This window comes from Agelaius phoeniceus, chromosome 19 (assembly GCF_051311805.1).
Source record: "Agelaius phoeniceus isolate bAgePho1 chromosome 19, bAgePho1.hap1, whole genome shotgun sequence".
NCBI lineage: Eukaryota > Metazoa > Chordata > Aves > Passeriformes > Icteridae > Agelaius > Agelaius phoeniceus.
Window position 1 is genome coordinate 9,535,501 of NC_135283.1, and position 14,195 is coordinate 9,549,695.

A 14,195-nucleotide genomic window follows, 5' to 3' on the forward strand; every position below is an offset into this window, starting at 1 on the left:
CCAAGCCCTCCTGGATTCTGTGAGGATTAGAGTTACTGTGAGGGGAAATTCTTCTTCTCATGGAGTATATAATGAAGAATGTCCAAAACTTAGCTACTGCAATTAAGTGCTGGGAAGAAGGAGCAGCACCCTAGCCCACTTACTCTCAACAGCGATTTGTTTTCTTTCTTCTGGTGCCGTCAGTTTTCTAACAACTTCTTTCGTTGTATTTTCACAACCAGACTCAATTTCTTCCTGCTCAGTCTGATGTGTGAATTGCCTGACCATAGCGTAAAGTCACTGAGAGGACAAAGACCTTGATTCATCTTCCTCGGAGACACATCCTTCATCCCTCAGCTTTGACCTCTTGTCTGAAAGCTTGTCAGTTCAGGATCAATAGTAAGCAAGACTTGATTTTATGTTGGAAATTAACCTTAAATTACTAATTGGTCTCCATTTTAAACAATTATTTTGTTTAGGAATGAACCTGTGTTATGATACCAGCAGGTGACAGGTAAAAACAAGCAGACATTTTAAAATACCACAAGGCTGACCTGATAGGAGAGCTCCCTTTTAAGACAACTGCCCCGAAAAAGGCTTAGTGGCAGATTTAATTGTTTCCCTAACAATAACCAAAAAGATAATTCGAACCAGCTGCAACCAATAACAGTTACTGTGGCAGAAGAGTGGAAAGACTGCACTGCAGGTGGAAAGACTAATGCTTTTTCAGTGCTGCACTTGGAAAGTTCTAAGTACAACATGGAATAGGGAGGGTCATGAGGATGGTCTCTCAACACAAGTTAGAAATCACAGATGAGATTGGACTTTATTTTTTCCCACTATTCCTTCACTTCAGGAGGGAGAGTACCCATGAGTCAGGGGGAAGCCAAATGGTAGTACATATAGTCTAATTCATATTGGCTCTGAAAGGTAAACTCTGAAAGGTAAACTCCCAGCACAAGGAGTGTGATGCTCAGAGTCCTTTACCACTGTTACCTTTTGGACTTGAGTTTAAGCCCGTCTCAAACCATCTGTGGTCCTTAGAGGTTTTTAGGTGAACGAATCTGAGAGGTCTGATCCAGCATTTTGGGGTTTTGATCCAAAATGCTGCATTTTCCTTCAGAAGTTGCCCCCCAAGTCTGGCCAGCTGCCTGAGCTCTGCTATGGAAATCAAGCTGGGTAGCTTTCTCCACACAGTTCCAATTGTCAGAACTGGGAAGTTTTGTAAAAGCTACAAGGGAAGAATTGAGAAGCTGCTTCTCAGAACTGGGAAGTTTTGTAGCTTTGGGGCTCCTTGGGGGTGGAAGGAGGACTGGTGAACAAAGTGTTTAGGTTCACCCCAGAGGGCTTAGCTAACAGATGTTGGCTGGGTCCCTACTTTGAGGGGGGTTATTGCATATTCATGAGCTGACCTTTTGAGCCACTCCCAATGCAGGGAGGACGTACATCTACATTTTGTTTGCAGTATTTGGAATATAAAAGTCGCCTATATGACTGAGTGTGAAAACAGATTGGGGTTTATTATCTCAAGTCCTTTCTGCCTGCATTTCTTCTGAAGCCCCTCCTTCTGTCTGCATCTGCTCTGGGGTGGCCCACAACCCCCCCAGTTTATCTAGCAATTACTGTCTTCCAAGGTAGAGTCACCAGGGTATGCAGTGGGGAGAAATGACATTCTAAATTAAGAGCCTCTCACACACTTGCAAGATGATAATTTGTCTGTAACAAAACTCCTCATTAGAATACTGTTAATTTCCTTTCTGTGGCAATTATAGCACAGCACTAGCTCATATGTGCAATGTGCAGAGATATTTCCCTGAAAAAAAAAACCAACCCAAAACCTATCATTACCACTAGTGAAAAACAGTCCTTAGAGAAGAAAAATGAACTTGTAATTTTGCAGCAATTTCTCAATTTAGTGGGAGTTTGGTGTTAAGGTAAGGAGTTCTGGGGGTTCTCCCTGTTGTTGATTGCATTCATGTTAGACTTCACAGTTGGCATTTTCCCACTAGCATCTGGAATCAGAGATGATACAGTCCCCAACTGAGTGGAACCTGTTACCCCTGAAATTCAGCTCATGTATTCTCTCTTTACTCTAAAAACTCACTTCCCTCCTCCCTACAGACATCTTTAAATGACTGCTGTTTCTTTCTGTTGGCATAGCATATTTTTGCTTATCCATCTGTTTTGAAGTTTTGATGAGGTTTAGTTTTTCAATCAAAAAGAGATTGTTTCTATAATCACTGTTTAGTGCCTGGAATATTTTGGCAGGAGTGGTGTGAGTGAAGTGGGTTAGTGCTTCTCAGAAGTGCTGGCTTTGGTATCCTGTTCTTATGCTTCAGGAGAGCAGGCTGGACAGGCTCTAGACCAGGGAGAAATGGCTCAAGGAATTGCCTTTAAATGTGCATGTGCAGGAGGTCTGCTCTGTTTCACTGATGTCACTAAGGGGACAGAATCCCTCCTCTTCATCAGCTGTACTCAGGACCTCAGAAGAGCTTTTATTTTGTTGTCCTTTTCCTACCTGAATCCTGAGCTTGGAAAGTTCTCTTCAGGTCCAAGAGCTCTGGTTTTACTTCTCTGCTGTATGCTCTGCTACTGCAGCATGGAAGATCCTGCTCCTTTTCCAGAGGTATTCTAGCTGATTTGTTTTACTTTTTGTTTTTGTGGTAGGTTGATTTTTAAACAGGTTGTAGAGAAAAGAAGGACTTCCAGCTTGGTTCTGTACTCGTGGCTGAGGTGTGTCTGATCTGGTACTGGACCTCTTCATGAAGAAAATGTGGCCTGTGGTGCTGGACTCTGCTCTGACTGTGTTCTGTCTGGCTTTTAGCAGAAAGCAGAGGCACTGGCACTATGTGGATCAGCCTGGCTCTGCTCGCCCTTCCCCCTTGCCAACCTGCTATTTCTGTACTTGATTGCAAGAAGCTAAAACTGCTGGATTTTTGCCGGCAGTCAAGGCATTCCTCAAGTTCCTAATCCAGGCTCCAGATGGTTAAGTTGTCCATCCTGACATATAGGAAGGAACAATTATGGTAAAAGATGTAAAACCCCGCACCAGCCTCTCACGGTGAGACTCTAGGACAGAGAAGTCGCCTGCAGGGAGCCCCGGTGAACCGGCACGTCTGGTCACCCGTCCGCGGGCAGGAGGGCAGGGCTGGAACCGGCCGGGCCCCGCTGCAGGGGCTGCCCGGTGCCGGTCACGGCCGAGCCTCCGCGGGTCACCCCGTGGGAGGCGGTGCCGGCCGTGGGCAGGGGCCCCCGGCGCTGCTCCCCCGCCGCCGCCCAGCCCGCATCCTCGGACGTGCCGCAGCTCCGGGCTCTGCCTCCGAGAGCCCCCGGGGCTCCCCCCGCACCGGGAAGGGCGGACCCCCGTCCCCGGGCGATGGCTCGGGGGAGGCGCCGGTCGTGCCCGGGCCGGGGGCACCGCCCGGCCGCAGGGGCGGGAGGCGGGGAGGGGTCACTGCCCCGGCCGGAGCTCGGCCGCGGGGATGCCGCCCGCCGGCGCTGCCCGCGCTAATTGGATGTTCCGTGGATGGAGGATTTCCTCCCCTCCCGGCTGCGGGAGTCATGAAGGCAGGCTCGGCTGCGCTTGAAAGTTTGCCAACCGGCAGCTAGGTTTAATTTCTTTAAGGATCTGGGGAGAAGGGGGGCGGGGGCTGGAGGGGGACCGTTTCCAAGCATGGGAGACAGGCTGCCGGAGCCTCACGCCAGCTCTTCCCCTGCTGTGGCTGCCAGCTCGGAGGCGGAAGAAATCGAGGTGCTGGACTCCGAAGATGTCCTACCTATGGCCGCAGAGGATGTAAGTTTCCTTTGCTCGGTGTCTTCCCCCCTTTCCCCCGGGCCGGGATAATCGGCTCAAGCTATTCATAGCTGAAGCCCGGGATGGGCACAGGAGCGGGGCCGGTGACCCTGCGGGACCAGGGAAAGCCGCCGTCCCCGCCGCCCTACGCGCCTCCCGCCGCTGGGTGTCTGCGGGCTCCAGCAGCCGCCGGGCTGGCTCCGTCCCCGGGGCCGCAGCTCCCGTCCTTCCGAGCCCCGGCGGCCCGCACAGGCTCCCGGTTCGCTGCGTGCCCGCGTCCGGTGGGGAGATGCCGGCGGGTGGCGGCTGATCGGGCAGGGGCATCGGACTGGAGAGGAGCTGACGCCTTGTCTCGAGGGGCTGCCGGGGGACAGAGAGCTCCTCCAGAGTCACAGCTACCCTGAGGGTGACAGATGTGAAACGCTCTCGCTCTCGGGAGCTGCTCCCTCTTCCAGCCCCCGAGCAACAAACAGTCGAGTAAGTTTTCTCCTCGGCTCGACAGGGCTGATGGCTTCTCTCCACCCTCCGAGCTCTGAAGGCACGTGGGGGTGGGATAACTTAGCACCGGCTCCCCGCTCACCCAGCCCAGAAGGACGCGAAGGGGTCCTGCACACTCCAGATCTGCTCCTGCCGTGCTGAGCGGCAGTGCCTGCAGAGCTCGGGCAGTTGTTCTGCATCTGCCGGACCCGGAGGCAGGAGCTCGCCGTGCACCTGTCTGGGAGGGAGTGAACGTGAGAGCTCCTGCATTCCTGGTGCATCCCAGGACTGCTCACGGCTCTCATTCCCAGCAAACTTGGCTGGGATGAGGACTGAGAAGTGGCTGCTCAGTCTGCAGCGGTAAGTGCAGGGTCTGTTCCAGCCTGTCAGACATAAAGCAGAGATATTAAATGTCTTTCCTGAAGCGGGCTCTGGCTCGGGTCTTGCACCACTGCAAAAGGGGCACTTGGAGCTGAACGTCCAGCAGCGGCACATCCCCTCGGCCCTCTCTCAACCTTTTTGATGCTGCTGGAGGAAGCCGCCCAGGCATGCTTAGGGACAGAGCCTGTGTTTCACCCCCCAGCCCTTCTGAATCACCGAGAATTCGGTTGCTGTTGGATTTTCCTCCCAGAGGGCAATGGAGGAAGTGCAGTTGCTTGCTAGAGCTGCATTCCCCAGGCTGTATTCCTGAGCACAGTGCAGTCAGGAGGGAGCGTGTGATGCACGTTGACCTCTGCTACAACACTGTCAGACAGTCCTAAGAGGAGATGCCTGACTCAGGGGTGTGTGTAACTTTGACTTGGAAAGGGTGGATTTCCAGGAGCTTTTACAGTCCAGGTTTCCAAATCCCATTGCTGGCTTACGTCAGACTGTGACCTTTTCTTCTCTGACAAATTTTGTGCTTGTCTGGATGGTCCTACAGGAAAGATTTCCTGTTGTGATACATGTGAGCCCCTTGGAGTTGCTCCAGCCTCTACACAAACGCAGCCATTAGCAATTCAATCCTGCCAGGGGGCCCAGGAGATGCTGAAATGTTCAGTGCCTGGCAGGATTGGGCTCCTGGGACAGGAGCTGTCCCTCATGAAGTCTAGATTCTCATCCCCATTCTGCTGCTGCCTTCCTGCTTGACCTTGAGGTAGGAGAGCTTGGGTCAGATCCAGCTTGCAGTGTCTTGCCATTACTTGCATTGTTATTTGACTCTGGTACCTTGTTTTCTATAATCAACAAAACTAAAGCCTGCAGCTGCACTGGTTATGGGAAGCTGCTGAGACCTGGCAATAGATGATGTGACAGAAGCCTGAGGTATCATGTATCATCTGCAAGTCAGAAAAGCAGGAAGTGGTGTAAATGCCCTCCTTCTACTCTGCCAAGATTCCCTGCTGAATCAAGCAGGCTACAGAGCATCATCTCTGAAATGTTCAACTGCTCTGTGCTACTCTGTGCCCCCTGAGACCTAACTGGGGGTTGATTTTGTGTTGTTGCTATTACATCTGAAAGCCTGACAGAAGCTCTCTGGCTTGGCCAGCAAGAACTGACACAAGGTCAGTTCTTTATGTGTTATTAACCACAAAAATATAACACAGTGGAGGTTTTGCTGTCACAGCCTTGACAGTGTGGAACAGCTCAGCTGTGATGTCATTGTAGCTCTCAGAGCAGCATTCCACAAAGCCAGGATTCAGACAGTCCCAAAATGTTCTGTTTAAAGTGCTGGACTGATTTATGATGATAAATGAGAGCTTATAAATGGAGAGAGACATGGGGAGGAGGGGAGCCAACAACTTAACTAATGAAAAGTTATTCAGTGACCTGATACCCCACTGTCTCTTCAGTCAATTCTGCTTTAGATTTGCCTACCATGTGAAAGGAAATGTTCTTCTAAGACTAGATAGGACTCTAACCAGATTTCTGCTTTGCTAATAGCACTGTGAGGAGATTTGCTTATAAATGTCTGATATTTGTTGTTTTACTCAATTTGTTTCTTTTCTGGGAAGGTAAATGAGAAAAAAACAGACCTAGAAATGTGCAAATGTTTCTGGGGATCCTAAGCCAGTAGTTACCCCAGTGCTGCCCCATGGAAGTTGCTGTCTTCTCAACTGGCCCCTAAATCCAGGATAGATGAGAGCCTTAAACAATTCAGTAGGAATTTCCTCTGTTTCATGGGACAGTGAGGCAGCAAGTCTGGGTCATGGAGATGAGTTGATATCAGTCTCTCTACAAAGCAGAAATCAGAGCCAGTTTCCAGCTATTTTTTTCTGTTTCTAAGTGACAAGGACTTGTGGAGTGTTCACATGGTTGTGAGCATCAAAGTGGAGCCTCCTCTTATACAGCATTTTTAAGGCAGTTCTGATAGAACAAAAGATATGGGGTAAATCCTTGCAGTGGGCTCTCTCCAGCCTTCCACCCTCCCACCTTGCACAAGAGGAATTACCTGTTTTTCAGATGTGGGCATGTGAGGCTCAGAGAACTGATGGGTTATCAAAAGCCTGCAGAAAGCCAGACTCAGGAGCAGGCAGCAGACAAGGCTCTGACAACCCAGCAAAGGAATTGATGGGTCAGTGTTGGGCCACAGGATCTCAGAAAGTGATCTGGAAAAACATTGCTAATTCATCTATTCCCTCAATAAACACAGAGCTTACTTGATCTCTGTCAGTAAAAACCCCTTTTTTTCTCGCTTGCCTGCAAATAGACATAGTGGGAGAAAACAGAATTAACACATGAATATTTTGAGTTCATCCTAATTTGGATTTGTAAATGAAAACTGTTCTCCCTGTGTTTGGTAGATTCCCCTTCCTCCTCCTCCGGAAGGATAGGTGATTCTGGGATGAAGAAGGATGTTGGAAATGGCATTAAATCATTTGGTTATTTCTCTTGTTAGAATATACTTCTACAGTTTACTGCATGTTAATGTCATTGCTCTTATACCTTCTTTTTACTCTTTTTCCTCCCTTATGCTGCCTCTCAGCACTGGAAAGCCCTATTTGATCAGGTATGTGAACAACTGATATATTCTCTCTGTCTTGTGAGCAAAGAGCCTAACCTCTGGTTAATTTCCTCTGTACTGGCTTTCCCTTGCATTTAAAATACAGCCTAGGAGAAATGTGCTGCATGCTCCCAGTTCCCAGGATGCTGGTGTGCAATCATAATTATCACGGCTGCTTTGGGCCTTTCTCTCTGCTCCTCTTCAGAGTAGCCAGGGACAGTACTGAGCCCATCCCTGGTGGCTCAGGGGCTGAGCCAAGGTGCTGCAGCAGGTGCTCTGTTTCCTGCCAGTTGTGCTGTCCTTGCTTGGGGATTAAAGGATCTTCTGCTCTTTCAGGCAGGCAGACTAAGACTTGTAAAACCAGCACAGGGTTCTTAGAAATGGCTCCCCAGCTGCTAAACTCACTTCTGCAGGGTTACATCATCCAGGCAGGACCTGCTGCTTTAAACTTGCACAGGATTAGCAAAGAATCTGCTTCTGTACCAAAGACTCTGGTTGTGTCAGGTAAATGCCTTGGGACAGATCTGTAGCTGGCTGAAGTCAGCACAGCTCTGAAGAGCTCCAGACTATAGCTGCTGAGATTTTGGGTTGTGGGTTCTAGTTTGTAAATTATGTTTTTAGCTGCTTTAACGGACATGTTTGCTTTGTGGTATCCCTTCCATCTGCTGGGTTGAAATGTGTAGCAGCTATAAACAGAGATTTTTCTAGGGTTGATTTGCTTCTAGACTGCAGCACTCTCTTGATGTCATAAACTTTTGTGCTGTTGTGTGTGCATATAAATGTCACCTTCTGTGAGGGAGCTTCCTCTGACGCTGGCATCATCCTGGCAATAAAGTTCGGATGGGATTTCATCCCTGCTTTATGAAGCGATAATCTTGCCCCTGTGTCTGGCTGCACTACAAAGCCAAAGCTGTGGTGCAGCCTGCACAAGGATGTCCTTGGTACCCTGGGGGTCCTGTTATCATTCAGCTATTAACTGGGGCTGCCTGTTCTGATGAGTGCTCATTTATACAGGGTTAGCCGTGACCAACTGCTAATCCACGTGTCTGGACTGCAGCAAGTTGGCTGTGCTACAGTCAGCGGGCACTTGGGAGCTGGGTACTATGATTGTTGATCACACCTAAATTGTGTGGTGTGTTTGAATCTGCTGGGGCTCATAGGGGGTGCTGCCACTGAAAAGGTGGATGAACAGTAAATTGCTTGTGGTCTGGGCTGAATGTTTGTTTCAGCTGCTTTGAATTCTCCTGTCTCCAACACTGGCCCTAATTTGGAGTCTTATTCTACAAGCATCCTTTGAAGTCATTGAGTCCTTGTGGGATGGGGCTGTTGGCTGGTAGCTACCTCAGGCTCAAAGAGAGGAATCTGTAATTTCCCATTGGACTTATATGAATAGTAGATGGCATTTTTTCCTTCTTTTTTTTTTTTTTTTCTTTTTAAGGGGAGGGAGTTTGACTGTTGGATGTACAGAACACTAGCCCAGTAACAATGGAACAGGCTATAAAGACAGACTTCGGTAATTAGCTGTGTTTCAATTAGGGCTGCAGCTGAATTTTAAACCTTGTCTGTAAGACTTTATTATCAAAGAGAATGCAACCTGTGACAATTACACATAAGTCCTGAATAAATCAATGATGTCCTTGTTGCCTGTGGGCAAAGCTGACGTCTTCCTGGAGCATTATATCAGCAAAGCAATGCAATTAGTCCTGCAGTGAATTGCAAGATGCTGTTTGTCATGGAACAAGGTTGCTATTCCCAGCAGCAATGTGCTAGGAGGAGAGGGGAGCACTTTGTTTAGCTCTGACTGGCATACATGTGAAACATGAGGACAGTCTTAATAACTAGAGAAAGCCTGGTGTTGACACTGGGAACAGTTGCAGCTCTCCCTGGGAGTCAGGACCTGACTGGGTGTGTACTTGGAGTGGCAATGGGTGGCCCAGGGTGCACGAGCATTTGTGACTCCTGGGCTGGCACTGAGGTTTGAGAGCCACCTTCTCTGTTTGACACATGTGCCTCTGCACTCACCTGCCAAGAGAGCAAGAGAAGGCTCTGGAGAAAGTGTTAAGAGTAGCTGGGAATTTACAGGCTGGTAGTCTGCAAGTGGCTTGTTGCTGTTATACTCTGTCATCCCAGAAAACTCTGAAGGGGAGGTCAGTGCACATACACCCAGCCTTTGAGAGGGGAATGAAATTATTATTAATGGTTGTTTGTTTGGGGTTTTTTTCTCTGGGGAAGTATTTTTAAAACTTTCATTTAAGTTTACTGACCAAAAAAGCAGCAAGTTTTCTGTTTAACATACAAAATTTAAGGGGTTTGATTTTTTTATGATCTCCCCCTCCCCAGCTTAAATTAAAAATTCAGAACTTCTTGATGGAAAAATTGCTGCTCAGCCATAAAGCAGTGCTTTTTGCTTGGTTATTTTAGGAGAGAGAAGTGACTGACCATGTTTTCTGTAGGAATTTTTTATTTGTTTTGATCCAGCTCTAATCTGTCACACCGGGAACTGTCAGTATCTCAAGCCAAGATCTTCAGCCACTTGCAAATTGATTTTTTTAAGAAGTAAAGGAACTTAAATTTTACAAAAACTCAGACCCAGAACTGCTTCCTATGGTTTGAGGTTCAAAGAAGCCCTTCCCAGGACAAAATCCTGACTACACTGAAGCAAGTAGCAAAATTCCTCCTGGATTTAGTGGGGTCAGCACTTCACCCAAGAGTGGGAACAGGCAGACTCACAGCTCTTCAGTGCTGCAGCCAGACAGTTACAGTTCAGCTGCTGCCTCATACTGTGCTTGCAAGATGTGGTTTTTATTACAAGGCCATGGCCCTCGGGCAGCTCTAACTCACTTTTATATGGGAACTTTTATAGGGATTCATACATTTATTTATTGTGCTCATAAACACCCTCCACCCCCACACACACATTAGCTCTGCATCTGCTGCCTTCTGCAGTGCCTGCACCATCGCTGCGTGCTCTGTGCTGTCTCTGTGAAGAATCTGAGCTCTGAGCAGAGCAAGCTCTCTCCATCCCTCTGCAATCACTTGGGGTTTTCTTCATTTGTTCTTCAGTGGCCAAAGCCCCATTTTTTTGTTAATCTTCTGGTAAAGTTGAAAACGCGACAATCCCAGGAGCAGCTGCTGACAGTTTCATGCTTCTCTGTTAATAAGATTTGTTAATTGCCTTGCACTCAGACATGAGAACATCTCCCAGTCCTTGCTGAAGCCAAGTTGTCTGATGGTTGGAGAGTGAGTCTGCAGATGAGTGTCCTGAGGGGCTGTTCCTGCTTTGCCACATCCTCCCTAGGGCCTCGGGTGCGGTTCTTTGCCACCGTGTCCCCAGTGCCCCTGCTTTGGCAATGACTGCAGCTGGTTGGTGTTATTCAGCCCTTGGCTGGGCTGGGTGAAAAGGGCTATCTAGGACAACGGTGTTCTTGGGACAGACCTGCCTTCTGAAGGTGGCTTTTAACCTTGTTAGATGCTAAGAGCTTGTATCATCTTCTCTGTTTCCCCATCCCCATGGCTGTTGAGATTTTGAGGATGAATTAGCATTATCAGCCCTCATCTTGGAGTTCTCACTTCTTCTCACCCATACCCTGGTTTGTAGTCATGACAACAAACTTGTTTTAAATAGACACACAAAAAACTCTCTAAAAAGACCCTCCTTACTGCCTCAACACCTTGATCCTATTGCTTGTCAATCCAGGCTGTGTTGTTGTTGCAGCTGCTTTAGAAATCCTAGATTCCTCCCTGAGACTTGTACGTGGGTGTGATGGCAACAGATGAACAGAGTTTATGGGGAATGCAGAGAGATGCCAAGTTACCCAGTCTGTGTAGGCAGCTAATGGAAAACTTGAGCACAGAAACAAGGCTGTAGAGGAAGACATGCACTTGCCAGGAAGAGTTCAGTTGCTGACACTACCAGCAGTGGGTGCAGCTGAACCTGCTCCGCCATGGTCTCATAAAACATTAAAATATGCTTTAAGAGATGCTGACTTTGCAGCTGACTTAAATCCAGGGCTGGTTCCTGCACAATTGAAATTGCAGAGCAATCCATAAAATTGGGGCAGCTATTATCATTGTTGGTGGTAGCCGGGGAAGGGAATTATTGTGAACTTAATGATCTTTTATGTTAACTGTCCCTTTTTTCTGGGTAGCCTTTAGTGCAAGCAGGCAGAGCTATTTCCCACGCTGTAAAAGAAATTCCAGTTTATTTACTGGGGCACTGTTGAGCTAAACGTGACCCTTCACTTCAAAACATTCCCCTGCCTATTGTTGCTGGCAAACCCCTGCCAGCTGTGGCTGCAAGACCTCTCCAGGCAGGTCTCACTGAGCTGTAGGCAGTGGTTTGTGCCTTGAGATTTCACCTCTTTCTCTAACAAACAACTTGTGCCTCACTGCTGGTTTGTTGGATCACTGGGAACAGGTGGAGCACGAACTGTAATATAAAGAATAGGAAATTATGGCAGTGATAGCAGCAGTATAGCCAGGGGGGTTGAGCCCAGGGTTTTGTGTAGCCTTCAAGTCCTTGCCTGAATTTTGGAGTATTGCTGCCTTTAGTGTTCATTGGGACATCTGTCCCCATTTAAACGGAGTGGTGCTGCAGATAGGAGGCTATTGAAACTGTGGTTAGGAAATAGTCATCAACTTTCCACTTCATCTGCTAAGGTGACTGGGGCATCAGAGGTGCTGGTGGGAAGACTGTCCATGGTGATAAGAGATTAGCATCCAGGCCCCAAACCAGCATCTGCCTCGTCTGCCATATCAGATGCTTCTGAGAGTGTGACAGGAAATGTGTCCCCTTCTCCCCCTCTGCCAAGCTGTGCATTGTCAAGGGAAGAGACATTTTAAAATCTACAAGGGTCTCTTTACAATGCACAGAGGGGGTTCTGCATCTGCCCCACGCCTTGAAGTCTAATCTCATTTACAGTTGTCAGCGTGGGCTGCTGGAGGAGATGAAAGGCAGAGGACAAGGAGGGAGAATAGATTAGTCTGGAGCAGAGGGCACTGGGAGTGCACCTGCCTCTGCCCCGCTACCTTGAGGAGGGGCGGCAGTAGCAGCTGGGCATGTATCATCTGCTGCTCTTTGAGGCACCCGGCCATGGAGCACACGATTAATGACTCAAGGGGCTGGGCTTTTGTGAGTGATAAAGCCCTGGGATTTGGGCTGGGCTCTCAGGCCTTTTCTCTGAGCAACACCATCACTTTGCATTTCTCAAGTGGCGTTGTGGTCGAAGCGAGCTGTCTGTGGCCACAATGCTTCCCTTTCTCCTCCCTCCCCAAACTGGGCTGACCTTTGCCGTACAGCATTAACCCTTTGACTCCTCCACTTTGGGTTATGGGGTTGGGGGAAAAAAAAGAATCCCTTCAAATTCATTGCCCTGTGGATAGCCTTGAAGGGAAGAAGGGGCTGGTAGATGTGTTTTTGCTGAAGGAGATAGGTTTGCTGTTGCCCTCTAGATTATCAATTCCTCACTGCCTTCAGCCAGAGGCTTTTTTGAATACAGCCTGGGAAAGGGGAAGGGAATTTATCCTTCCCTCAGTCAAGGAGGGAAACTTGGGCATTAAGCAGCAAATATATGTCCAAGTGACTATTTCCTCTGCAGGATAATGTCTTTTACCATGCCTGGATTAGCCTCTGTCCATCCCCGGTATTGTTACAGTGGGTGGCAATCTCCCAGCACTTCCAGGCTTATACCCAGATTTGACTTTTAGCCAAAATACCCTGGAGTGATGGCTCGGCATGAAAAAGCCACATGGAGGTCATTAATGATCTTCCCACCCCTTGCAAGATGAACAGTGAAAATGTCCCAGGCTCCTCCTTAATCTTCTATCTCTGTACACGGAGCACCAGCCAGCCCTTACGCTGAACGTGGATCTCTACAGCTTGAAAAGTTTGTGGTCAGCTATCCCTTTCTCCTTTCCCTGGCTATTTGGGCACTCCTCTCTCCAATCCCACCAGCCTGTACACTGACTGTTGACTTTGACTAGTGCAAAAAGTTGGGAGAGGAAGCCATCAGTATGAACCAGATATTGGCAGCATAGCAAACACAGCACTCTTAAGCCTGTGCCAGTAAAAGCAGGCATCTCCTGAAATGTTTCAAGGAGTCATAACAAACACACCAAAAAACACATGGAGGCTGAGTCAGTCTTACACAGCTCATGAGTTACTGGCAGCTTGATGTCTCTAGATTTGTAAAAAGCCTCAGGAGGCTTCCTACTCATTACACATTTGTGTACCTTCCACGTCTGAGCCTAGTAACCTGCACATTGGAGTGCAGTGTCCAGAGCCTTGTGTCTCTGCTGCTTCCTGATCCCAGCTGCAGTGAGGGGCTTTGGAATCTCTGCTCTGCTATTTCAGCTGGATGTGTGGGATGGGATTTAGGCACATAGATCCTTGCTAATGCATTGTTCTCAAATCCTGTCTTGCACATAGAAAATCACTGAAGCAATAAAAACGTTTAAGCCTGCGTGTTTAGAAAGAAAGGGGAGAAAAAGCCATAAACACAGAGTGGATTGATGCTGTTTTGCAAATCAGCTGGTGCATTGTGCTCTGTGGCTGTGTGCTGTCATGATAGAGAAGGGGAAGAGATCATCTCATCTCCAGAGGAGCAAGCCAGCTGCTTAGCGAGTGGAAACAGTTTGGAGGTGCTTTTCTACACCATCATCACTTATTCCTGTAACATTTACAGGACTTTTAAAGTTACTCTCTATCAGACAAAACAAATGCTTCTCCTCTACAGTAGGAAGTATGATGTTCCCATTGCTTTCTGGTATTTGCAATCAGTGCAAAAGTACTGGGGCACGTTTGCAAATTAAATGCGGCAGTGGGAGTGTTTGACAGCAGCCAAGAAAGCTGTGATCTCTCTCTGCCTCCTCACTAGGTTTTGTACTATATGTTGGTCTGAAATCAGTTAAGTAACAGCAGACCATGAGACAAAGTTGATGGGATTCAGCTGATGGGCTGTTTTCCTG

At 48.2% G+C, this 14,195-nt stretch overlaps 1 protein-coding gene across 3 annotated transcripts in view; it reads left to right on the forward strand.

Moving 5' to 3' along the window:
- Positions 1-3,618: 3,618 nt before the first annotated feature.
- The window catches only part of RHBDL3 (rhomboid like 3), a 61,195-nt gene continuing 50,618 nt past the window's right edge, over positions 3,619-14,195 (forward strand). Inside the window, exons 1-2 of one of the 3 annotated variants that reach the window (XM_054645270.2) lie at positions 3,619-3,772; positions 7,212-7,235. In XM_054645270.2, coding sequence (XP_054501245.1) covers positions 3,653-3,772; positions 7,212-7,235 — 144 coding nt within the window. In that variant the 5' untranslated portion in view covers positions 3,619-3,652. The remainder of the gene's footprint in view (positions 3,773-7,211; positions 7,236-14,195) is intronic. The other 2 variants (XM_054645271.2, XM_077188415.1) reach the window with 2 other exon arrangements.